The sequence below is a fragment of the Bos grunniens genome, chromosome 17, assembly GCF_055505025.1.
Source record: "Bos grunniens cultivar Pamir isolate PY7600 chromosome 17, Bosgru_T2T1.0, whole genome shotgun sequence".
Classification (NCBI taxonomy): Eukaryota; Metazoa; Chordata; class Mammalia; order Artiodactyla; family Bovidae; genus Bos; species Bos grunniens.
The window spans coordinates 67,612,904-67,636,752 of record NC_141181.1 but is presented as its reverse complement, the minus strand read 5'-3'; the positions used below and the strand labels follow the sequence as shown (position 1 = coordinate 67,636,752).

Genomic DNA, 23,849 nt, shown 5'->3' with positions numbered 1-23,849 from the left:
CACAACCCAATTCCGTTCCTTGGCCTCTTCAGTTTAATTGATCTCTTAAGGAGGCCAACCTCGCGCCGGAAGAGGGCCTGGGCCTTGACCAGAGTGCCTGAACTAGGGTGCGCTGGCTGGCCAGGGTGGCCCTCGGCGCGTTGGTCTTCTCGGGGGCTCCTAGCTGCTTCGCCGCTCTGGCGCTGAGCTCATCCGAAACGCGCCCCCATAAAGTGGCAGAGTGGTTATGGAAGCCGGTCACTGAGAACCGGGAACCCTGGACAGCGGGGATAGGGAACAATTGTGCGCGCCCTATGAGGGAGGAGCGAGTCAAGCACCCCTATCTCTCAAGGAGATCTCTAACTTCGGGGTTCCCTGTCTGTTTTCACCTCCAGGAAATTCCAAGGGCCGGTTAACTTGGGTGCCACAAGTAATCAGACAGCGGTGGAGAGCCGAAGGTTCGCTCCAGTGCTGAAGTGCAGTCGACATCAAGCGACTTTCCGCGGTGAGTCCAGGATCTTTGCCTGGCGACCCCATTGTCTGAGCGCCCCGCACCGCTAACCGCCGGCCTCCCCGCCCCCTAGCCACCCCGCAGGTCTCGCTTCAGTTGGGGGTGGGGAGTTGGGAACTGTGGTGAATGGGAAGCGGGGTGAACAAAGCCAAGCTCCCGCCATTCTCCGCCTGCGCCCTTTCTAGCCGGGTGCGCGGGGAGGCCAGGACGCGCCCGCAGCGCGCTGGCACCGGACCCCGAGGTTAACCGGTGCGGGGGACCCCAGAGCAGGCGAAGTCAGGGTTCGTGGCGGGGGCCTCAGCAGTCAGCACCCAGGACCACCTTAAGAGCGAGCCCCGCCCCGGGCCCGGAGCTCGGGCTGCGCTGATTGGTGCAAATGTAATGGCTGAAATTGATTGCTGAAATGCAAAACTTGTTGCTGCTTCTCCCGGCTCTAGGCGAGAGGCAGACACAGAGAGGGGAGCCGAGACCCTCGGAACGCCCCAAGCAGGGCCCCCCCGCCAGCCAGGAGAGGGGTGCGCGGACCCCCCAGAGCTGCCCCCGCCCCCTCCCATTCCGGGCTCCGAAAGCGCACCCGGAACGCCTTAGCCTGCTAGCCCAGCGTGGCCCCCCAACCCGCATACGCCCCCCTCCCCGGGTCCGAGGGCGACTTGCGAAGCACCTCGGCGCGGAGGCAGGGAACCCTAGCCTTGGAGCGCCCCAACTCCTCGTCTGCTGCCCGCCCGCGCCTGGAACGGGGCTCGGAGATCCCCGCGAACTCAGAGACCGAACAGCAGAGGACAGAAGCGGCAGGCAGTGGACGTGGCCGCGAAGCGGCGCGCCGGGGTGCAGCGCACCCGCCGCGGAATAGGGGAGCCGTGCCTTCCACCAACCCTCGGTTTCAACCTCGGGCGCCCGCCGCTCCTCCTCAGCCCCGCTGAGCTCCCGGCTCGGGGGCGGGCACCAGTGATGCCGAGCGGAGCTTCCAGTCCTCCGACCCGCTGAAGAAGCAGTAGCCGCTTGCTGGGGCCGACGGGGACTGTGCGAGCCGATCGTGCTTGGCTGAGGCTCCGGCTGCGGAGCGCGGGGACTTCGGGGGGAGGGGGGGAGGGACCGATCGGTCTGTGCCCCGGCGCCAGCCACGGCTTTGAAGGGTCTCCCTGCCTGGCCCCTTAGCAGCTCCGCCACGGACTCCGGGAGGCTTCAGGCAGCGTCCAGGGGCTCCCCATCCAACCCGATCGGACTTAAGAAGGTGATTGCTCTGCTTTCCCTCCCTCCTTCCCGCCTCCTTCCCCCCACTTAACTTTTTGTCTTCAGTCACCCGCAGCTCCGTCCCCTCCCCGCAAACCCACCCGCGGCTGTGCCAACCGCCCGGGGCATGGGCCCCCCAACACGGCTCCTGGAGGCCCCACGGCGCCGCAAGATGTGAGAGGCCCGCGTCGGGCAGAACGAGAGATTCGGGAGAGGAGCTGATAGCCCCAAGCCTTCACAAGCCAGGCGAGGTGGCGGTGCGCGCTGCGCCCCGGCGGTGCTGAGCGTCCGGGAGCGCCCAAGCCAGGGCCGGAACGAGTAGCTGGCCGGAGGCGCGCCGCGGAGAGCAGGCTGTCATGCCCTATTGATCCCCCCGCCCCCCCGCCAAGTATGTTTGGGCTGGACCAATTCGAGCCCCAGATCAACAGCAGGAACGCTGGCCAGGGCGAGAGGAACTTTAACGAGGCCGGACTAAGCATGAACGCCCACTTTAAGGCCCCGGCTTTCCACGCGGGGGGACCCCCTGGCCCCGTGGACCCTGCCATGAGCGGGCTGGGCGAACCCCCGATCTTGGGCATGAACATGGAGCCTTACGGCTTTCACGCGCGCAGCCACTCGGAGTTGCACGCGGGGGGGCTGCAGGCGCAGCCGGTGCACGGATTCTTTGGAGGCCAACAGCCGCACCACGGCCACCCGGGAGGCCACCACCCCCACCAGCATCACCCCCACTTTGGGGGCAACTTTGGCGGGCCGGATCCAGGGGCCTCGTGCCTGCACGGGGGTCGCCTGCTCGGCTACGGCGGCGCGGCCGGCGGCTTGGGCAGCCAGCCGCCCTTCACCGAGGGTTATGATCATATGGCTGAGAGCCAGGGGCCGGAGAGCTTCGGCCCGCAGCGACCCGGGAACCTGCCGGACTTCCACAGTTCGGGCGCCTCGGGCCATGCCGTGCCTGCCCCATGCTTGCCGCTGGACCAGAGCCCTAACCGAGCCGCCTCTTTCCATGGCCTGCCCGCCTCCGGTGGCTCCGATTCCCATAGTCTGGAGCCCCGGAGGGTGGCGAATCAAGGAGCCGTCGACTCGCTGGAATACAATTACCCGGGCGAGCCGCCCTCGGGACATTTCGACATGTTTTCCCCCTCTGATTCCGAGGGGCAGCTGCCTCATTATGCAGCGGGTCGTCAGGTTCCCGGGGGCTCTTTCCCGGGTGCCTCGGCCATGCCCAGAGCTGCAGGCATGGTGGGCTTGTCGAAAATGCACGCCCAGCAACAGCAACAACAACAGCAGCAGCAGCAGCAGCAACAGCAACAGCAGCAGCACGGCGTGTTCTTCGAGAGGTTCGGCGGGACCCGCAAGATGCCCGTGGGGCTGGAGCCTGGAGTCGGCTCCAGGCACCCGTTGATGCAGCCTCCCCAGCAGGCCCCGCCGCCCCCGCAGCAGCCGCCCCCGCAGCAGGCCCCGCCGCCCCCGCAGCAGCCGCCCCCGCAGCAGCCGCCGCCACCGCCTGGGCTTCTAGTCCGACAAAATTCGTGTCCGCCCGCGCTCCCGCGTCCCCAGCAGGGCGAGGCGGGCACGCCCAGCGGCGGCCTGCAGGACGGGGGGCCCATGCTGCCCAACCAACACGCGCAATTCGAGTACCCCATCCACCGGCTGGAGAACCGCAGCATGCACCCTTATTCCGAGCCTGTATTCAACATGCAGCAGGCGCCCAACCAGCGGCTGCAGCATTTCGACGCACCCCCCTACATGAACGTGGCCAAGAGGCCGCGCTTTGACTTCCCGGGCAGCGCGGGAGTGGATCGCTGCGCTTCGTGGAACGGCAGCATGCACAATGGCGCTCTGGACAACCACCTCTCGCCCTCTGCCTATTCCGGCCTGCCCGGCGAGTTCACGCCGCCTGTGCCCGACAGCTTCCCCTCGGGGCCACCTCTGCAGCATCCGGCCCCGGACCACCCGTCCCTACAGCAGCAGCAGCAGCAGCAACAGCAACAGCAGCAACGCCAAAACGCGGCCCTCATGATCAAGCAGATGGCGTCGCGGAATCAGCAGCAGCGGCTGCGCCAGCCCAACCTGGCTCAGCTAGGCCACCCCGGGGACGTGGGCCAGGGTGGCCTGGTACACAGCGGCCCAGTGGGCGGCTTGGGCCAGCCGAACTTTGAGCGCGATAGCGGCGGCGCGGGCGCCGGGCGCCTGGGCACGTTCGAGCCGCAGGCGCAGCACTTGGCGCAGGAGAGCGCGTGGTTCCCAGGTCCGCATCCGCCGCCCGGAGACCTGCTGCCCCGCAGGATGGGAGGTTCAGGCTTGCCCTCCGACTGCGGCCCGCACGACCCAGGACTGGCACCGCCCCCTCCGCCCGGTGGCTCGGGGGTGCTGTTCCGGGGCTCTCTGCAGGAGCCGCTGAGGATGCCCGGAGAGGGCCACGTGCCCGGGCTGCCCTCCCCTGGCCTGCAGTTCGGGGGCAGCCTGGCCAGCCTGGGCCAGCTGCAGTCGCCCGGGGCTGGGGTGGGGCTGCCCAGCGCTCCCTCCGAGCGCCGGCCCCAGCCACCTGATTTCACGGCGCCCGCGCTCGGGGGCCAGCCTGGCTTCCCGTTCGGCGCAGCAAACCGGCAGGCCACGCCGCACAGCGGCCCAGGCGTGAACTCGCCCCCGAGCGCGGGCGGGGGCGGTGGCAGCACTGGCGGTGGCGGCGGCGCCGGCGGCGGGGGCGCATACCCGCCGCAGCCTGACTTCCAGCCCAGCCAGCGCACCTCGGCCAGTAAGCTGGGCGCGCTCTCGCTGGGCTCCTTCAACAAGCCCAGCTCCAAGGACAACCTGTTCGGCCAGAGCTGCCTGGCTGCGCTCTCCACAGCCTGCCAGAACATGATCGCCAGCCTCGGGGCCCCCAACCTCAACGTGACCTTCAACAAGAAGAACCCGCCCGAGGGCAAGAGGAAACTGAGCCAGAACGAGACCGACGGCGCGGCCGTGGCGGGCAACCCGGGCTCGGATTACTTTCCAGGAGGGACTGCTCCTGGGGCTCCAGGGCCCGGAGGCCCGTCGGGGACCAGTAGCAGCGGCTCTAAAGCCTCTGGGCCGCCCAATCCGACCGCCCAGGGGGATGGCACTAGCCTCTCCCCCAACTACACCCTGGAATCGACGTCGGGGAACGACGGCAAGCCGGTCCCCGGGGGCGGTGGCCGGGGACGGGGGCGCAGAAAAAGGGACAGTGGTCACGTGAGCCCCGGAACCTTCTTCGACAAGTACTCAGCGGCTTCGGCGCCGGACAGCGGGGGCGCGCCTGGTGTGAGCCCAGGGCAACAGCAGGCGCCGGGCACAGCCGTCGGGGGAAACTCGGGAGAGGTGCGCGGGGCGCCTACGCCTCACGAGAAAGCGCTCACGTCGCCGTCGTGGGGGAAGGGGGCCGAGCTGCTCCTGGGGGACCAGCCAGACCTCATGGCGTCCCTGGACGGTGGGGCCAAGTCGGACAGTAGTTCCCCGCACGTGGGCGAGTTCGCCTCCGACGAGGTGAGCACGAGTTACGCCAACGAGGACGAGGTGTCTTCCAGCTCTGACAACCCCCCAGCCCTGGCCAAAGCGAGTAGGAGCCCTCTGGTGACAGGCTCGCCCAAACTCCCTCCCCGTGGGGTGGGCACCGGGGAACACGGACCGAAGGCACCCCCGCCCCCGCTTGGCCTGGGCATCTTGTCTACCTCTACCTCGACCCCTGACAGCTACGGCGGAGGGGGCACGGGCCATCCCGGCACGCCGGGCCTGGAGCAGGTTCGGACCCCGACGAGCAGCGGCGGTGCTCCGCCACCTGACGAGATCCACCCCTTGGAGATCCTCCAGGCACAGATCCAGCTGCAGAGGCAGCAGTTCAGCATCTCTGAGGACCAGCCCCTGGGGCTCAAGGGTGGCAAGAAGGGTGAGTGTGCCGTCGGGGCCTCGGGCGCGCAGAATGGCGACAGCGAGCTGGGCAGCTGCTGCTCCGAGGCGGTCAAGAGCGCCATGAGCACCATTGATCTGGACTCGCTGATGGCAGAGCACAGCGCCACCTGGTACATGCCGGCTGACAAGGCTTTGGTGGACGGCACAGAGGAGGACAAGACGCTGGCGCCCTGGGAGAAGGCCAAACCCCAGAATCCCAACAGCAAGGAAGGTATATGCGCTCGTTCCCGGTTCCTTTCTCACCTGGCGGATGCGCGCCCCACCCCCATCGCTGGCCTTCGCGTCTGCCTTGAAGGCTCCAGGAAAGGGGAGGGTCCCTCGAGGTCGGCAGGGCACAGGGCCTTCCTGACGCCCAGCTCAGAGCTGGTACCCTTCCTTTGGTCACCCCAGGGGCTCCGTGGGCAGACCCCCTTCTCTCCCCCTAGGTGCTGCCAGGTAGATCCTAGTTTCACAGCTGTAGTAGTAACAACTTAAAAGTGGCACCCATTGGGGGATTATTGTAGAGCATCCCCTGTCAAGTTGTAGCTGAGTTTCTGGGTGCCCTGAGGACTAGGCCTCTTCCCTTTCACACTCAGACCCCTCCTCACCCCTCAGCGTTCAGGCCTGTTTCACTTTTCAGGAGTTTCCGAGCGTCCTCCCGCCCCCCTCCAGCCTCCACTTCCTGGCAGGACACCTGGGAAGCTGTGTTAAGGCCTCCCCATCTTTTCCTAGTCAGCCAGCCTGCAACTTGAGCTCCCTCGCGTGTGCCAGCATCTTTGGGGGAAAAAGTTACCAGTTCTGGTGTCCGCAGCATCATTCAGAGGCAACGCCTAATTTGACATTCGTTCCTAATGAATAGCTGTTTTGTCTCTTCTTAACGATTAGAGTTTCATTGAAAAACTGGAGACCTGTCAGGGCTGTAGGAGGCAGGCAGCCTTTTCAGAGTGCACCTCCATGACATTTGGTTGGGGCGGGGGAGTGGTGGGCGGGAGTCAGGGTGGGGTCTACTTGGCAGAGACCAGACCAGTCGACCAGGGCATCATTTGTGCATGGGGATATGGATATGTATTCGTAAGACACAAAGGACCCGAGTTTGTCAATATCTCGCCTGGCTTTGGTGACAGATGTCGGCTCCCAGTTCTCCTTTGCATTCTAAGCACTCCCTCCCTGTTGGGCCTGGAGGCCTTTAAGGTGGGTGGGGTGGGCGTTAGTAAAATGGACCACCATTGCCATTAAAGTAATAATAGTTTGTTTTTTTTTTAAACCTAAAGGTGACCTGGGCTGTAGTAGATATCTGTTTTATTTTTTTATGGGGCCTTTTTAGGTAGCATCATTTTCTACCCACCCCATTCCTACCTTTTGCTTTTAAACCTCCCTGAATCCTCTTGGTCTCACCAGGCTATTACCTTGGAGTCTGTAGCTGGCGATTTAATTGTGTCTTTAAAAAAAATACGTCCACTGATCCTTGCGTTCTCTTAGGGTGGTTCTCCTCTGCCTTCAGTTTCTACCTTCAGTTTCAGCCCACATCCTGCATCCTGCCGTCTTTTGACCCAGGGTTTAAGGTGCCGGTTGGTTTTAGGACCAGGGGATGGGGACAGAGGGAGAGGGGGAGGGGACGTGCGGCAGGAGTTGGGTGGCTCAGAACTCCGGGCTTTCACCGCCCTTCCCCGGGTAGCTTTCCCGCTTGGGTTTTCTAATTCATGAATGCGGCCTTGCTGCTTTTCTCTTTGTTCGCCTACTGCCCAGCCTGGGACGCCGCTCTCTCATTTGAAGCTGGGTGTTTAGCATGCACAGCAGACGCTGCGACCAGCATCAGCATTCTCCAAGCTTCTCCCAGGCAAGGCCATAAATTGGTTAGTTTGGGACCCTCCGCTGCTTCTCCCTGGCCCCCGCCTTTTTAAAAATGGAGTTGGACTCAGCAGCCTGGTCGCTTTGCCTCCCTTCTCTTTTATTTTCTTGTACACAACATCTTGGTCCTGCCGATCGATAGCTGGTTAGCACAAATGCCAGCCCCTGTCACTTCTACCTGGCTTGGCCTGGCTGCCCCTCCCCCTCCCCCTTCTCCCTTCCCTCCCCCGCACCCATAATTAAGACCACATTGGCCAAAATGGTGTGAGAAGAGTCAAAAAGAAAAAAAAAAAACCCGATTTAGAGAATTAATAAAGAAAAACCAATAGCCCTTGGCCTGAAAGTCTTTTGGAGGGCCTTAGGTGCAGAGGAATTGGGTGGTTGTAATGAGATTTTTTTTTTTCAAGGTGTTGCACTGTTCTCTTCTCAGCCCGACTAATCTTCCTTTGCAGAAAAAAAAAATGCAGACTGAGAATGAAGAAATGTCATTAAAGAAATGTTTTGTTTTGTTTGTTTCATTATCACCGTCAGGCGAAGGAAAATATTTTTTTGGAAACAGATGCTAGTCAGTTTCGGGGTTGATTTCCCCCTGTGCGCTAAACACAACCCTCCCCTGCACACAGGAGATGGGAAACTTCCTCCAGGGACCGGCTGCGGGGCTGGCTGCCTTAGAAGCCTCGGCAGGGACACCCACTTGACCTCCTTTGTCTTCCACTCTGTGATGTAGGAAGGACAGTTTCCTAGATGAAGCCCCGAATTGAGGTCACTCACAGCTTCTGCAGCCTTGGGACTGCTAGTTAAGGCTTTGTAAGATGTCTGCATCTGATTCCTGCTCCCTTACTGGTAGTAAATAAGGACGATTAAACTTTTCATTATGATAACACCCCACAGCTCCATCTGCACGTTGTATAAATAGGTACACAGAGCCTTCAACGGGCCCCCCGGTGCCCTGGTTGAAAATCAGAATGAAGTGTACCCCTTCAAAACAGAGTAGAAAGAGAGGAAAAAAAAAAAAAAGAATTGAAAGGAAAGCATCCTGCTTTTCTGTAAACACAAGCCCAGGGTCCCACCAGCCATGAAGCAGCTTTGAATGTACCTTCTCTAAGTTCCAACCCCAGCAAGCACTGTCTTTCACCACCCGCCCCCATCCCCCCAACCTCAGGCAAAGCCCATTCTTTGTAATGATATTTTATTTTGTCACGCCATAAAACACGCCAGTACTAATGTGATTAAATATTAACACCGTTTCTGAAATTTCTTCCCTCCGATGACAAAATACTAGTCGGTCTTTAACAAAAATGATCCTGCTCAGATTGGAGAGGATGTGCCCATATTGTCTTGTGGGGTTTAGATGTCCTTCGGAGGGGAGGGAACTTGACTGGCAAGTTACACTTCTCACAAAGTCTAGGCCAGAATCACATGTGATGATGATCTTTTTTTAAAAAAAAAAAAACAAACAAACAGGCAAGTGAGCCTCTGCAAATTATGCTTCCTCTGACTTCTTAATCAACCCGCCAAACAACTTTTATATCATGAGACTGTAGGTTTCCTTGTGAGATTCTGTTTGCACAGAGTTGGGGTGGCGGAAGGGTGAGGTTGTGCAAAGAGGGGGAAAAAGAAAAACCAGCCTGAGTTTGGGCCTATTCAGACATCTATTAAATCAGTGAGGATTACCTGAATTTGAAATTAGTTTGCAAAATCATCCACCCATCTTTGTAATAGGTGTCTGGCTATGGAGGAATTTCAAAACCCAGAGAGAAAGAGAAATCTTAATAGATTGTAGATAAAGGATATTAAGCTTGAAAAAGTATGTCCCCCCGCCCCTGCCCACAGGTCCCTCATAGGCTTCAAAACTTGAATCAACTCTATTCCCTAATAAGTTTACCCTTACCAAACTTCCACTCTGTTGGCTGTTCTCTATCATGAAATCCAGAGATGTCTAGAAACACTCTTTCACACACATGGAAACGGGAGGGGTCTCCGTCTATGCTCTGCATGCAATCCGGCCCTTTTTGGAAGTACGATATTTTTACAGTGATGCGGGAGAAATTTTTGGAATTTCATGCTTCTCTCAGTGTTCAGTCAGAGCTCAGTAAGGCGGTGCTAAGTAGTACTAGGCAGGCAGGATTTGAACGCTGAATTTCCTTAGTCGTGGGGGCAGGCAAGGGGGAAGACTCCTAGTGCTGTTTTTTTTTTTTTCCCTAAGTCATTTTCCCCACTCCTCACACTATGGAGAGAATTTTTAAGGCTCCTTCCAACTGGTTTTGGGATGGCAAAGCCTTGCAGTCCTATTTCCCCAAGAAATCACCCAGCACGGGTCGCATGCCTTCGAGTGACTTTTGCAGCCTCCGGAAGATGTAACCCAAAACTTCGCAGGTGTTAATCAGGGGTAATGTAAACAGATAGGAGCCCCCTTTGTGCAGCTGACGGTCTGGGCCTGCCTGCTCCCTGGCTAGTCCGGGACACACAGCTACTCTTCTTTGGTGCTTGTTTAATATTTCATGGTTGTAATAAACCTGTCTTCTCTGCCCGCCTCCCGACATAAAACCCCAACCTAACGCACATCTGCAATTATACATTTCTACTAAATATTAATAAAGGACAAGGATTTCCAAGGGGCTGAAGCTTATCGGCATTGAACTTGTCGTGGTTTCTGCCACTGGGTTTTTTTCTGTTTTGATTTTAAATAGGTTCTGCCTTCTAATATGGAATATACACTTATATGTTATCATCTGTATTGATGTATACAGTATTTGTAGATGGAAGACCTTTTCTCAGGATAGCTTTCTTTAGCTTTCTTAGTTTAAACCTAAATTCATTTAGATTTCTGGTGAGGCCCCTCAGACCGGAAGAGACTGTTGAAATGTACTTCTATTTTATTGAGATTTCTAGGAAAGGAGTGAGGGTTAGTTAATCTAATTTCTCTTTCTAGCAATGAAATTCTATGATTCCTGATATGATTTTGTTTGCCTGACAGAGGTATTTAAATTTCCACAAAGAATCTTAATGGGTCCTGAAAATACAGCTGCCCTTGCCAAGAAGTTACTTGAGATTCTCTGGCTGATATAAAATATACATCTTTAATAAACAGTCCGAGAGGACCAGGTGAAATTAGAGGAGGGGCATTCTTCCCACTCTGGAAGGACAAACTTGAGCCTATCTTTGGGATTTCACAGAATCTCCTGAACCCACCATATGCTGGAAAATTTAGCAAAAATCACCTTTCTCTCCACTTGAGTGACAGTAACGTCGAGTCTTGTTCTTTGCCCAGGGAATGATCTGCTTTACCGAAAGCTGTTAAGAGATAAATACTCCAAGTAAGAAATACTGTATTTACCTACGTTTGGTTAATTTTAGAGATTGAAAAACTATAGCTTTATGTAATAGGATCAAATGTCCAGGCAGTGTGTGAGGGCAAGAAGGCCGCCCAAGCACATTGCAACACGAAAGCACCAAGCCTCTTAGATCAGAGGGGACCTGAATCTATGAGGGGGCCCCCGAATCTATGGGGGGAATTCCCTGTAACTAGTGGGGTCACCTCATATCCTTCCCTCAATGCCCCCCTGCTTGTTCCACCCATGTCTTCGGTCTGGAGGGGCTGGAAGAACCCCAGCTTCCTCGTTTTGACTCAAGTCAGGATTTTGACTTGCCCAGGCAACATGTTTGTTTTAGGACGATGTCTATTTTTAGGCGCGTCTTGGGTGGACAGATTCTAGTGTGGGTTTTGATTGCTAGTGGCAGAGATGTTGATATGTACACGAGTGCATGATTGAGAAAAGAGACATTTGGGGGATATTTTTCAAGTTTCCTCGCCTTCTGGTACACCTTGGAGCCCGGCAAAGTGGTCTGGGGGCTGGCTTGAAAGAGCGTGGCCGACGTGCAGTGTCTGGTCGGGGTCTGTCTGCAGCCCATGGGAGGGGAGCAGGGCCCATGGCCTTCTCGTGGGAAGGAACCCCTCCCCAGCATAAGCACATATACATATGCATGGCCAAGTATATTTCCATCAAATCATCCAGTTACTCCTTTAGTTTCCCCTTAATCTGCTTTCCGAAAGCAGAGTAGGGTTTGGGCGGGGGGTGGGAATGGGGGAAGCAGGGAGAGAAACCAAACCTTCAGTCTCTTTGGCCTTAGCTGACAGGTTCTGATTCTCTAAAGGACTGAATGAGCGCACGTCCTAAAAATAGAGGAGGATTTTGAAGATCCTAATTACGAAATCTCGGCCTCCCGGGCCTCCCAGACTGTGGGTGACTTTGATCTGGAGTATTTCGGTAGCAGACGCACGTCGTCCCTCTCTGGGTTCTGCGCGTGGAGGTGTCTCTGGCTGAGTTCAGCTAACTGAACTCTCTCCAGCCGGGGAGAGGAATCTTTTGAATCAGGGCCCACCACCACCCCCTCCCCCATGCCCCCTCCCAGTGGTGGGAAGCGGACGCTGCTTCTTATTTATGGAAATTCCTCTCCTTTATTGTAATCTTTTGGTACCAACGCCTTGGCGGAGAGGACGCTGGGCTTTTGAATTAGTCACAGCTTTGCCTTCAGTGTCCTGGTGTACAGCAGCTCAGCCAATGGTCCCCCCAACTCACAAACCGGACCGGAAGGGAGAGATGGTTCTGGAACCCTGGCCCACCACGTTTTGCAGGATGGGGTTGCCCAGGGCCGCGGCAGCCTTGACCATTTTTTGCCATCTTCCAGTGACATGACAGCACGCATCCTCACGCAGCCTCGTGGGCCTATCGGTGACTCTAGGGTGTGGGTTGGAAGCTACTGATGGGTGTGCACATCTGGGGCCCCGAACTCCTAACTTCACTTTGTGACCAGGATCGAAAAGCAGAATTCAGTTTCTTATACTTGCACAGAGAAGGGACGTTTGCGAGCCATCATTCTCACGGGGTGTAATTATTGCAGGACGCCGAGGCTTGCTTTGTTTGCTGGCTTGCATTTTAATCAGCGGCCTCTGAGGTTTGGGAAGCAAGAGGAGGGTCTGCTCCCAACATGGTATTTGTCCAGGAAGGACAGGGGTTGGGGGGGCTATGGAGAGGCTGCCCAGACTCGAGAAATCCAACGGGCTCTTTTGCTGGGCCCCGATGGCTTTCCGGTTTGGTCCCACAAGTCCCCTTCGGACTGCCATCCTGGGTACCTCCTCCTGGGGGTGGGGGTGTCCATCGTAGTCCCAACATCCCACATTCTCGTTTTTCCTTCTTGGCTGAGAAAGTCGGCAGGGTTTCATCACCTCCACTTCCTGCAAAGCGGGATCAGAGGGAGTACTTTACAGCGGTCGTGCGTGGAACTTTTCACGATTTATGTACATCACCGTAAGGACCCAAATGCCCTTTAAACATAACGGCAGTTGAATTTAACAGTTCGGAGGCCTTAGCGCATTCACGATAATAAATTGGCTCTCTGAGTATCCCAGAAGGAACATCATACGTGGGATAGACTTTTCTCCAAAGAGGGGGAAACCTCCAATAAACATCCCCACGCAAACTCACATGCTAGAGGGAAAATAGGGTTTTCTGTTCTGATCATTAAAGCCCAGGGGTCCAGCAGACTCAGCCCGCCCCGCCTCCCCTGTAGCTGGTAGGATGGACCATGTGACCCCAAGGCTCTGTCTACTTCCCATCTTTGATGTCTCTGGAAAACCTTGGACCCTTCGGTGATTGGCCCTGGGGTTCCCATTCTTAGGGGGAGAATCTCTGGTTTTCTGGGCCTCAGTCTGACTTACCTGTGCTGGTGTTCAGTTTAGGTGAGTCAGGTATGTTGGAAGATGGATTAGGGACCCAAAGAGACCATTCTGTGGAGGCATCTTTGGGGCCCACTGACTTGGATGTCCTTTGGAAAGTTGGAGGGAACCTTCTCTTGTTTTTATCCTGCATGTCTCAAAAACCCTGTCCACGGCGACTCAGAAATAGACAACATTGTCATGCCTTTGCAGGAGATGTGGGCTAACTTGGGTGCTGAGACCCTTCTGGGCCTTCCCCCTCCCTCCTCCAGAAGCCCTGTCTCTCTTGTGAGACCTAAGTGGCCCGCAGATGCGATCTGAGGATTTAAAATGAGTTTCCCCTTCTCAATGCTGATGATAATTTAAAGAGGGTGTGGGCATGGAGGTTTCCTTTGCTCTTAGAGCTCAGGTCAGCACTTTGACTGGAGTTGGGCAAGCTGGGGCCTTTTTGGCCTAGGTGGCTTGATGTGGTGCGTGACTGGGGAAAGAAATCTCTCTGCCCCAGAGGTGAGGGCCCCAGTGATGGTGTTCCTGGTTGTATTTGGGAGCTCCTGCAATGAGAGGGAATGCGCATACATGTACATGCACTTGTACACACACACACACACACCCGGCCCCCGTTCATCCAGTCCAGGGCAGGGTGTGATGTGAAAAAGATGGGACCGTTTAAAGTTACCATGAAGCAATGTTTTCAGGCACGCTTGGATCTGAGAACACAAGCATTGTCGAGTGATTGGCAACGACCACCAGGAATAAAATACTTCTGAGGGACCATCGTACGATCAGAGAGGGGCCAGGGGAGTCGGCAGAAAACATAGCCTGCTTTGAAATCCCCAGAGCTCAGCCTTCCAGAGAAAGCCTGGCTTGGTTGAGAATTCACAGGGAAGTGAGCAGGTTCTACCCGGATCGCGTGGGCTGTTGGAAAAGTCCTTGAAATTCAAGGGCCTGAGTCCTGATGTGGACACTCTGTTCTTTCCTATGAGCCGGAAGGCAGAGAGAGAAACGCCAGCCGTAGTTAGGAACACTGGGTGCAGACTGGGATGTAGCTTATTTTCTTTGCGGGGGACAGTGATTGAGGGATGGATGGAGAAGGGAAACGTGTGCCCCTCAGAGTTAAAATGTTGTTTACCAACACGGGGTTTAGGAATGGAAAATCATTTATAAGTGTCGAAGTCATTTATAATACCATCTCCTGGGCGAGGCTGGGGGTTGAGGGCATGGGTTGGGGGCTGGTGTCAGCCCTCACAGAGGACAGAAAGTTCTTGGCTCAGCTCCCCCCTGCTGGGCCTGGGGCTTCACATGACCGCAGCTGTATGGGGGAAATAGATGTAGGGGACCCAGCTTGGGGCTGATGACCGCATCGTGGGTCTATTGGTAATCAGACCCCCTTTCTGTGCAGTTAGAGGCCAGGCTAGACGCGTGGGGCAGGGAGAGAGTGGGGATGGTGACCTGGACAGGCCCTGGGCTGGTTGAGCCCTCGTATCGTGGCTGTGGCCAACTTGTCCTACAGAGGAGCCGGTCCCTGGTCCCACGGGGCCTGTTGCGAAGCATCAAGTTTCACAGATGCCCCCAGGTCTTTCCATAAAAGAAGGACGATGGGGGTGGGAAAAAGGAGTGACCTTTTCCCTGGTGACCTCATAAAGTGACCACTGATGCGTCTCTTCCAGCACTGAACCTCTTTAGGGATATTCTTGTCTGTGACAGACCTCGCAGGCAGGTTCCACCGTCTTAAAATGCACACAGGGCCCCCCACACAATATGTATATATATATTTTTTTTTTTCCCTTTTTTTCTGAATAGTAGGCAAAAAGGGAAATGCAAGTAAGTGACAAATTCAGCAAGAGAAAGATTTCCCTGACTTGAGATAAGCTTAGTGTGGAAAGGAGCTGGACACAGTAGAGGTTCATCTTCTTCCCATTTGGTGGGGGCGGGGACCCACGGTCCAGCCATCAGCAGCCCTTAAAACTTCTGTAGCAAGTGAGACCTAATTGGCTGAAAACAAATTGATCACTTTCGTCCCCTGTGATGTAACTTTTAGTGGTTGTTTGATATTTGAGGGAAAAGAAAGGGAGGCTGTGGACCAAAATTTGTTTTTTGTTTTTTTTAAACCGGAGCAATTTCACGATCTTTATGCCGTGACTATTTCTAAATTGTCTGGGCATAAAGCTCTGGTTGCCTTTTGCTGGTTTCTGCTTGCTGTGCAGGCATGCAAGCCCGTACCGCCGCTCCCCCCGCTCGAGTACACACACAGGCACACACACATACACCCACATGCACACGTACAGGCCTTAGGAGTCTTAATAAGAGATGAAAAAATGCATTTATTTTTTTCTCCAAGAAGCAGCTCCTATGAAGTTTTGGCCCCTTTGAGTTTTAAGTAGAAGCTCATTGATCTCTGTGTGGTCAATTTTTGCCGAATTTGTAATCCTGTTAGGCCTCCGGGAGAGGCATGATTAATTTACTTGTACATTTCACTATTTTGGGTCAGTTTAGTTAATAAGCATTTATTTTGTGCTCAGTGTGTGTGAAGCATTTTGCTGGGATTAGAAGTATGTGTGCGTGTATGTGTGTGTGTGTGTGTGTGTATGAGAGTGTGTGTGTATGCACTAATGGGCCTGCTCGCCCGTCACGGAATAAAGGCCCCCAGTCGAGGTTCCCACCACCTTCCCAGGGCAGAAAGGGAGGGTGAGGCCCCTCCAAACATCCCTCGTCTGGAAGGAGGGAGAAAAAGCCCAACCCAGCAAACTCAGCCTCCCAGTGCTTCGGAGACGGCCAGAGAACATCCGCTTCCTACTGGTGTCTTGGTCCCCGGAAAGTTTCTGAGCATTAATTCTTAATTGACTGGGAGCTGAGCACAGACATGGAGGAGAGTGAGGGATCGTAAACCTCTTTGGGGGCTCCTTCCATGCTGCCCCTGGACAGACAGTAGTGCTGGAGTGAGTGTGTGTAACTTTTAGAGGAACGCCTGGCTTGACTTCCAAAGAAGGAAGAAAAAGTATGCATAAGTCTTGAAAGCTGGGAAAAAGAAAAACAGAGCAAAACAGCCCACAGCTTTCTGAACACTGAGTCTCAGAGGGGAGCGTGTGTCATTCTGGATGGTGCTGGGCTCTTCAGCCAGGCATCTCTGGGTACCAGCCACCCACACTTCTTTCTCCCCGGCCTCCCTGTAGCCTCCCTGTCTCTCTGCTTCTAGACGAGAGGTTACAATTCCACTTTTATTATTATTTTTTAAAAGAGAGGTTTTGGTGGTAACAATTATAGAGCAAAGGGGTTTCCTGAGCCCCCTCCCCAGTTGCTTAATGCCTGGCACATCAGTTTCTACCGAGTCCTTGCCTTTGCAGAACGAGGGCCGGACAGGAATATTTTGGGCGCTGAGCCAGCCTGAAATGAACTCGAGGCGCTAGGGAAGCAGGCATTCGGAGAGATGAGGATACAATTTCTTTTTTTATGTGGGCCCGTTAAAGTCTAATGGACATTGGTGTCTGGCCTTAAATTTGGAGAGGGTCTTTATCTAACCCTTAAAACCAGAGTCGTTTCTGATAATTACGACACCCCTGGCCAGACCACTAAATCTTCCAGCAGCTTGTCTGGAAGGCGGGTGGCGGGGGGGTGGGAGGGACAGAGGGGCACACCTGTTACCTGTATCAGCTACAATTATGACATTTCTGGGCTCCTGGTTTGAAAGGAGGAATTTATGGACTGAGTTTTTCCGGAAGAGAGCGGCCCGAGGCGTTCTGGCTCACGGCAGCAAAATCATGGGGGCCCCCGCGCTTGGTGTCCATCACCTCCCTTGCGTTTCCTTAATGAATTAATTTAGCTCCCCGACATTTGGTATTAAGTAAGTAGTTATTTTGGGAATCCAAGAGAGAAAGAGCTGGAAGACTTTAAAAAAAAACAAAAAACTTTTTTTGGAAAAAAGAAAAAGTATTGCTTTCTGGAGTTGGAGACGACTGGGCACCCAGGCGTGCTGCTGTCGGGGGGGACCCGCTGGGTGGGATGTGGCAGGCCGTTGGCGAAGCCGGCTGGCCCCATCCCCGCCTGTGTTTTGCTTCTCTACAGAGGCGATTTTTCCGTTGTTAAAGCTGGTGGAGGCCATAACACCCAAGCTCTATGCAGTTTGTTTGGAAGTATTGTTTAGATTTTTCTCACTTTTCAAATGGAGAGAAACTTAGTTTAATGGGAAAATAACAGTATTGCTATCTTGGTGTGTTTGCTTTAGTGTTTAAAAATAGTTTGTTTTCATATCCTGAATTTCATCCCTAGCTTGTTTGCTTGTTTGATGGAAACCCATGAGTGTGTGTGTGTTTGTATGTGTGGGGGGTGGATACCAGCACACACAACTGCACACACACACAGGCAGTCAAATGGTTGCAATCATGCAGCCAAAATCAGTTGCAATTTTAATGCTGCTAAAGGGACCCAGAGTGCTTGCTTTTAACTTAAACCATCTTGTCCCTTCCTCCCCCATCAGCACACCACTCCCAACCCCCCTCAGCAATATTTATTTCTTCCTTAAAAAAGGAGTGCTGGGCCTGTTTGCTGAGGTCCCTGTTGGAATAGATTTTCAGGGGTTATGTATTAAATGTGTTTGAGGGCGATTTCAGCCCTCAGCCCGGTCGTCCCACTACTAATGGTAGCAGGGCCTATTATAGAGAGGCAAAGAATATTGTAAATGGCTTATGCAGAAAAACCATTTAGATAAAAATGCAATTTTCCCTTCTGCATAGAGTGCTAAGAATTAATAGCACATTCTTTCTAAATGGGTATTTTTATATTATATTTTCCTCCTAATGAAATTCTTTTCCCAAACAGGAGCATGTTTCATTTTAAACTTTAGAGTAAAATTGATCTGTTTTTAAGCCTGCAAAAACTGGTGTCCCAGTTTTTGGTTGGCCCCTTCTTTCTCTGCTCTGCGCCCAAGATTTTTGAAGTTAGATACTGCAGAGGATGGAATGGTAATTCTCCTCTCTGCCCTCGTTAAGGCTGAAAACAGGGAGAGAGGATGGGTTTACCCACGTTTTTTTTTTTTTCTTCTTCCTGGGGTGGGCTTGGAGGTATTGGACAGTTTCCACGAACAGAGAAACTGGTCTTGAGATTTGAACTGTTTGTGCTTGGTGCCCCTCACCCCTTGCCTTCCCTGGGTAGGAAGCTTAACCTCTCTTGCCCCAGGGAATTTCCCATCATCCTCTTGGTGTGTCCCTTGATCCCTGACTTTTTCATTACTTCCTAGGAGTCCTAGGTGCCCACTGCCTGCTCCCCTTTTGGTGACAGCTGTGAAAAAGGATGCTTTTAGCTCCGAGGTGCCTACTGAGGGGCGGTTCTGTGGGTCAGCTTTCTGCCTTTCTGCCAGGGCCTCTGTGGCCATTTTGGGAGGAGTGGAAATTCAGAACTTCTTAGAAGGCCTACTTTGTGCATTCCAGCAGAACTTTGCGGCGGCATCATTGTGGAAAGTCTTTGAGAGTTTATTTTGCTGGCTGCTATGGGCCACTGTCTGCTGACCCAATTTTTCCTGCCAGGGTGTGCGTATGTGGAGATATTGGGTAGACTTGTATTGGCAACTCAGATGTCCAGACGTGACGGAGATTGAAGCTGTAGTGCCATGGTAGATGGGTATCCTGGAAAACATGCTTGTAATTTTCGCTATTGAAACATCACAAAGGTGAAAGCATAGGTAAAATTAAAGACTGAGAAAAAGGCTTCTCTCTTTTTGTGCCTCTTCTCCACAACATTTTCCAACTGAGAGATCTAAGGCCCAGAGAGGGCAAGCAACTCAGCCAAAGTCACACAGCATAGCTGCACAGCAAGCTGAATTTCGGCTTCCATCTTCCCTTACTACCTCTTGATCCCTCACTTGGATGCTGAGGATCTGATTTTGCTGAGCCTGTGCAAACCAGGCTCCAAGTCTGAAATTTCCAAACCTTTTGTAGGAAGCACCGTGACACATATTGTCAGCAACACTGTCCCCCTTCCTCTTTCAGAGCTGTAGGACGTATAGGTTGTAATGGGAGACAATTATTGATCTTGGAGAAGCCACAGTGGCTCTGAATCCTACCAGATGGGTGGTCTAGATTTCAGGCCTGGCTCTTTGACTCTTATGAGCTTTGTGACCATCACCTCTTCAGGGCTCCCAGCTTGATTTCTTCATAAAGTTGAAAAAAGGAAAAAAAAATAATGCTTATCATGGAAATATTGTGAAGATTAAATAGGACAATTTTAGCTAAATGGGACTATGATTGTATAATAATGTGGTTAAGAGCACAGGGTCTACAACCAGACCACTTGCAACTCCACTTCCTACCTGTGTGCCCTTGGGTAGGTCTCTTAACCTCTCTGTGCTTCCATCTCCTTATCAGGGAAAGAGATACACATGTTATCATGTACCTCGTGGGGCAGGGAGGATTCGCTGAGTTAACACACACATGAGTAGATGCTTAGAAGCCTGCCCAACACTGAGGAACCACTATACCAGTCCCAGCTTTTACAGAACCCCCTCCTCTGTGCTTGGGGTTTCCATTATCCTGTCGTATAACCCTTCGGAGTGCAGGATGGTATAGCTGCTAGTGTTTGTCCCATCAGGGGGTGAGGAAATGAGTCACGGAGAGCCCACGTGACTTGTCATGGGCTATGGAGTCAGGCCGACTGGAGGGCAGCCTCGCCAGGCTGTACGTCGGGCCCTGAGCACGGGGCCTGGCACCCAGGCACATCTTAGTATCTGTTACATGGCCAAGAGCAGGGAGGGGCTGGAACCCGCTGCTCCTGCAGCAGCCATCTCAGGCCTCACTGTCAGACCCTGTCCTTGCTGGGGCGGGGGCAGTCAGACCGCGTGCACCCCTTGGTGGGCTGGCCCTGGCCTGGTGTGGGCAGCTGTGGTTTCAGGCCCGGGTCCCTGGTGTTGGGATGCCAACGCTCCGCTATTTTCCTTTCACCTGACAGCCCTCCTGGGCTCCAAAGGAACAGCTTTCTGATGAACATGAAGAATGGTCAGCCTTCTCGCGGAAGGAATCTGTGAAATGAGCCGGCCCCTGGCCCCTAAGCGCCTTGCCCGTGCCAGCCATAAACAGTCTGGGTGCTGGCAGTGAAGAAGTTAGACCCCTTCCCACCTACCCCCCGCTGTCTGGCACCTCAGGTGGGGCCCTGGGAACCTGATAGGCTCGGGCTGAATAGAGAGACAGCGTGCCTGGGAGTGAGTGGGCGACCCCCTGCCCCTGGTGAGGGTGGGAGGGCTTAGCTGTTACACAGGCCTGGGTTCGAATCCCAGTGCTGCCTCTTGTGTGCTGCGTGATCCTGGGCCAGTGAATCACAGGTTCCAGGGCCTGTAACACAGGTGGGATCCCTGGACCTCTCTCAGAGGATCGCTGAGCCCTGAGAGGGCCGTGGTGGCAGTGAGCAGCTGTGGGGGGAAGGTTGTGAAAGCAAGGACTTTGGGATCCACTGGAGGAGACTCATCCTCTGTTCCCCACTGGGGCCCTGGGCCATGTCCCAGCCCCTCTCCGAGCCTCAGCGCTCTCAGCAGCAAACTGAGGCAAGTGACACAGTCCCCTGAGGGGCCCTGGCTGTGGTCCTTACCCTGGGTGATGGAACCCCTCCCCTCCCCCCGGGATGCCTGCCCGTGTCCCTTGTCACAGCTTCAGGAAGGGAGGCCACTTCTGGCATCTGCAGGGTAGAGTCCAGTTGCTGTTCAGTCACTGAGTCGTGTCTGACTCTGTGACCCCGTGGACTGCAGCACGCCAGGCTTCCCCGTCCTTCACTATCTCCCAGAGTTTGCTCAAACTCATGTCCACTGAGTCAGTGTTGCCATCCAACCATCTCCTCTTCTGCCGCCCCTTTCTCCTCCTGCCCTCAATCTTTCCCAGCATCAGGGTCTTTTCCCATGACTTGGCTCTTTGCCTCAGGTGGCTAAAGTATTGGAGCTTCAGCTTCAGCGTCAGTCCTTCCAATGAATATTCAGGGTTGGTTTCCTTTAGGATGCTGCTCAACAACCGACAACACTCAGGGACCGTCCTCACCCCATTTCCTCCCTGACAGAGAATTAACCAGCCCCAGATGCCCAAAATGCCGAGCTTGAGACCCCTTGAACTACACTGAAGGATTGAGGTGAGCTTCAAAACTGGAAACATGTAGTAAGGTCTGAACTCACAGCACTTGGCATATTTATTCATTCCACAAACATGTATCAAATGCTTAGCACATGGCAATGCTGTGCTAGGTGCTGAGATTCGGTGGGGAAGCGGATAGACAGAAGCTCCTGCCCTCGAGGAGTTTATATCCTAAGGGACGGGACAGACCAACAGACAAACAACAAAGAAGAAGAAGGTCACAGAGTGAGCAGGGCCAGGAACAGAGAATCAGAAGGCGACAGGCATGAGAGGTTCTAGACGGGGCTACTGGGGAGGCCTCTGTGAGCTGGTGATGGTTAAGGCGGGCCCTGAGTGATGAGAAGGAGTCAGCCCGTGGTGTGCGGGTAACTGTTTAACAGCCTGCGCTCCAGGAAGGGGAAAGTTCTGCTTAGAGCACTTGCCGATTCCCTTGGTGTAAATACTTCCACCTTGACCCATGTCAAGCTGTAACGTCAGCTGTCAGCCAGCTTGCAGAATTCCTGAGTATTTAACAATAGGTTCCCACACCCAGGAGCCAGCCCGGTCCAGCTCTGCAGGAAGTGTGTTCCAGGCGGCGGGACAGCAGGAGCCCCGAGGCAGGCCTGAGCCAGCAAGTTCCAGGAACAGGGAGGGGCTGTGTGTGTGTGTGTGTGTGTGTGTGTGTGAAGCCTGTCCAGGCAAGAGGGGCCGGACTGCTGAGGGCTGTCATCACACTCAAGTCAGGAGGATAGGTTTGATTCTGAGAATGAAGGAGTGAGGGGCCAGGGAAGGGCCTTGGGCACGAGAGGATGGATGCTCAGGGCACATGGTAGATGAGTGATTAATGCTGGTTGCATCTGAGCCTAGAGTAGCTGAGAAATACGTTTCCCTTCTCTTTCTTCCTTGTCTGGTCCCTTCCGAGGAGGTAGAAACTCTCTTCCAGTAGCGTGGTAGCACCCAGGCCATAAGTTAGGACAGGGGTGTCCCCACCCTCCCCCAGGACTTGGTCCTCAGGCCCTGGGGAGCACTCAGCCTGCCGCAGGTGGGGGACCGTGAGGGGAGTGACTGTCCTCTCCCCGATCTGGGCGGGGCATGGCTCCCGTCCTAGCCCAGGGAGACTGTTTCCTTCTTCTCCTAGGCATTGTTCTCCAGGCCCTTCAGAGGTCATGGGACAGGAAGGCGTAGGACCAGCCGGACTGAGCCTCCGGGTGACCCGGGCCTGGCGTCCACCTTCTGGAAGCCTTTCTTTTGCTTTCCTCCCTGACTCTCTGAGTTGCGAAAGAGTCGTAACAGGCCGTGGTCACTGAGCACCGATCACACCAAACCCCGTTTTATCATTGAGAAAACTGAGGCTCAGAGAGGGAAAGAGACCTGCCTGAGGTCACCCAGCTCGGAAGTGGGGAGCAGAGAGTGGATTCACACCTGGGCCTATCTGACTTGGGAGTCTGCGCTCAGAACCGTTAAGGATGAACCAGGAAGCTGATTTCTCACTGACAGGTGCTTGAAATAATCATTTTGCTGTGCATCAGAAACTAACAATACCATAAATCAACTATACTTCAATTAAAAAACAAAAGTAAAAATAGAGATTAGCAAAAAAAGAGGACCCCAAACAAAAATCAGCTCCCAGTCTTGCACCACCCCTCCTGACAATTGTCAGTCATGTCACTGACTGTCCAGATCTTCACCATCTGTTCCCTATGGATCAAGGGGCAGCAGGCAGAGCCCCAGGCTTGGGGGCCAGGAAGTGGCTTGGTATGACTTGGGTGAGGCTCGGCACCCTTGCTGAGCCTCAGTCTGCCTGTCTGTCAAGTGGGTCAATTCTGGTATCTCCTAGGAGCCCTGTGAGTGGGGAGCTGTGGCCTGTGTATCTGTCACCTTTCTCTGTGTCCCGCACCGTGCCAGAAGCGGTGCTGTGAGTGAAACAGACAGCGTGCTTGTTAAGAGAGGGAATTACCCAGTAAATACATAGAAAAAAGGGACAATTGCATTAATAATTCACAGGACATTGGCCAGTGTGAGGAGGGGAGATGTGGAGTGTGCCCACTGGCCGGGACAGCAGGGGCTCCGCTGTGTAAATGGAGAATGAAGATGGAGAGGCAGTTTTTCCCCAGCACCTGGCATTGGTCCATGGCCAGTAGGTGCCCAGAGATTGGATGAATGAAAGCAGGGGCTTTGTCAGCTGTTGGGGTGCATCCTTGTCTGGTCCAAGTACCACCCCAAAACTCCTGACGCCTAGCAGGAGTGATGGTGGTGTCCTGCAGAGGAGCTGGGTGGGGCTGCTCCAGGCTCAGGAGTCCCAGCCCCATCTCTGCAGGGCTGAGTGGGAAAGGGAGGGAGCCTTGGGCATCGAAATTCCTTGTCCCAACTTCAGTCACCCCCCACTCCCGCCCGGACACTGGTCCTTACCAGCCCTTCTCTTCCGTGGGCTGTGCTTGCCTGAGACCCAGGGGCCCAGGACACAGCCTCTGTCCCACCCAAGGTTTGGGACAGACATCAGGGTTCGCCTGACCCTGGAGAGGAGGCTGGAGCTTCCTCTGTTAGTGCCCTGACCGCGGACCATTGGCGTTTGCATCCCAGGCTCAGG

At 54.6% G+C, this 23,849-nt stretch overlaps 1 protein-coding gene across 1 annotated transcript in view; it reads left to right on the top strand.

Moving 5' to 3' along the window:
- The first annotated feature begins 911 nt into the window (after positions 1-911).
- The window catches only part of MN1 (MN1 proto-oncogene, transcriptional regulator), a 49,636-nt gene continuing 26,698 nt past the window's right edge, over positions 912-23,849 (top strand). The window contains exon 1 of the mRNA XM_086348495.1: positions 912-5,855. Within this exon, the coding sequence (XP_086204621.1) occupies positions 2,111-5,855 (3,745 nt within the window). The 5' untranslated portion in view covers positions 912-2,110. The remainder of the gene's footprint in view (positions 5,856-23,849) is intronic.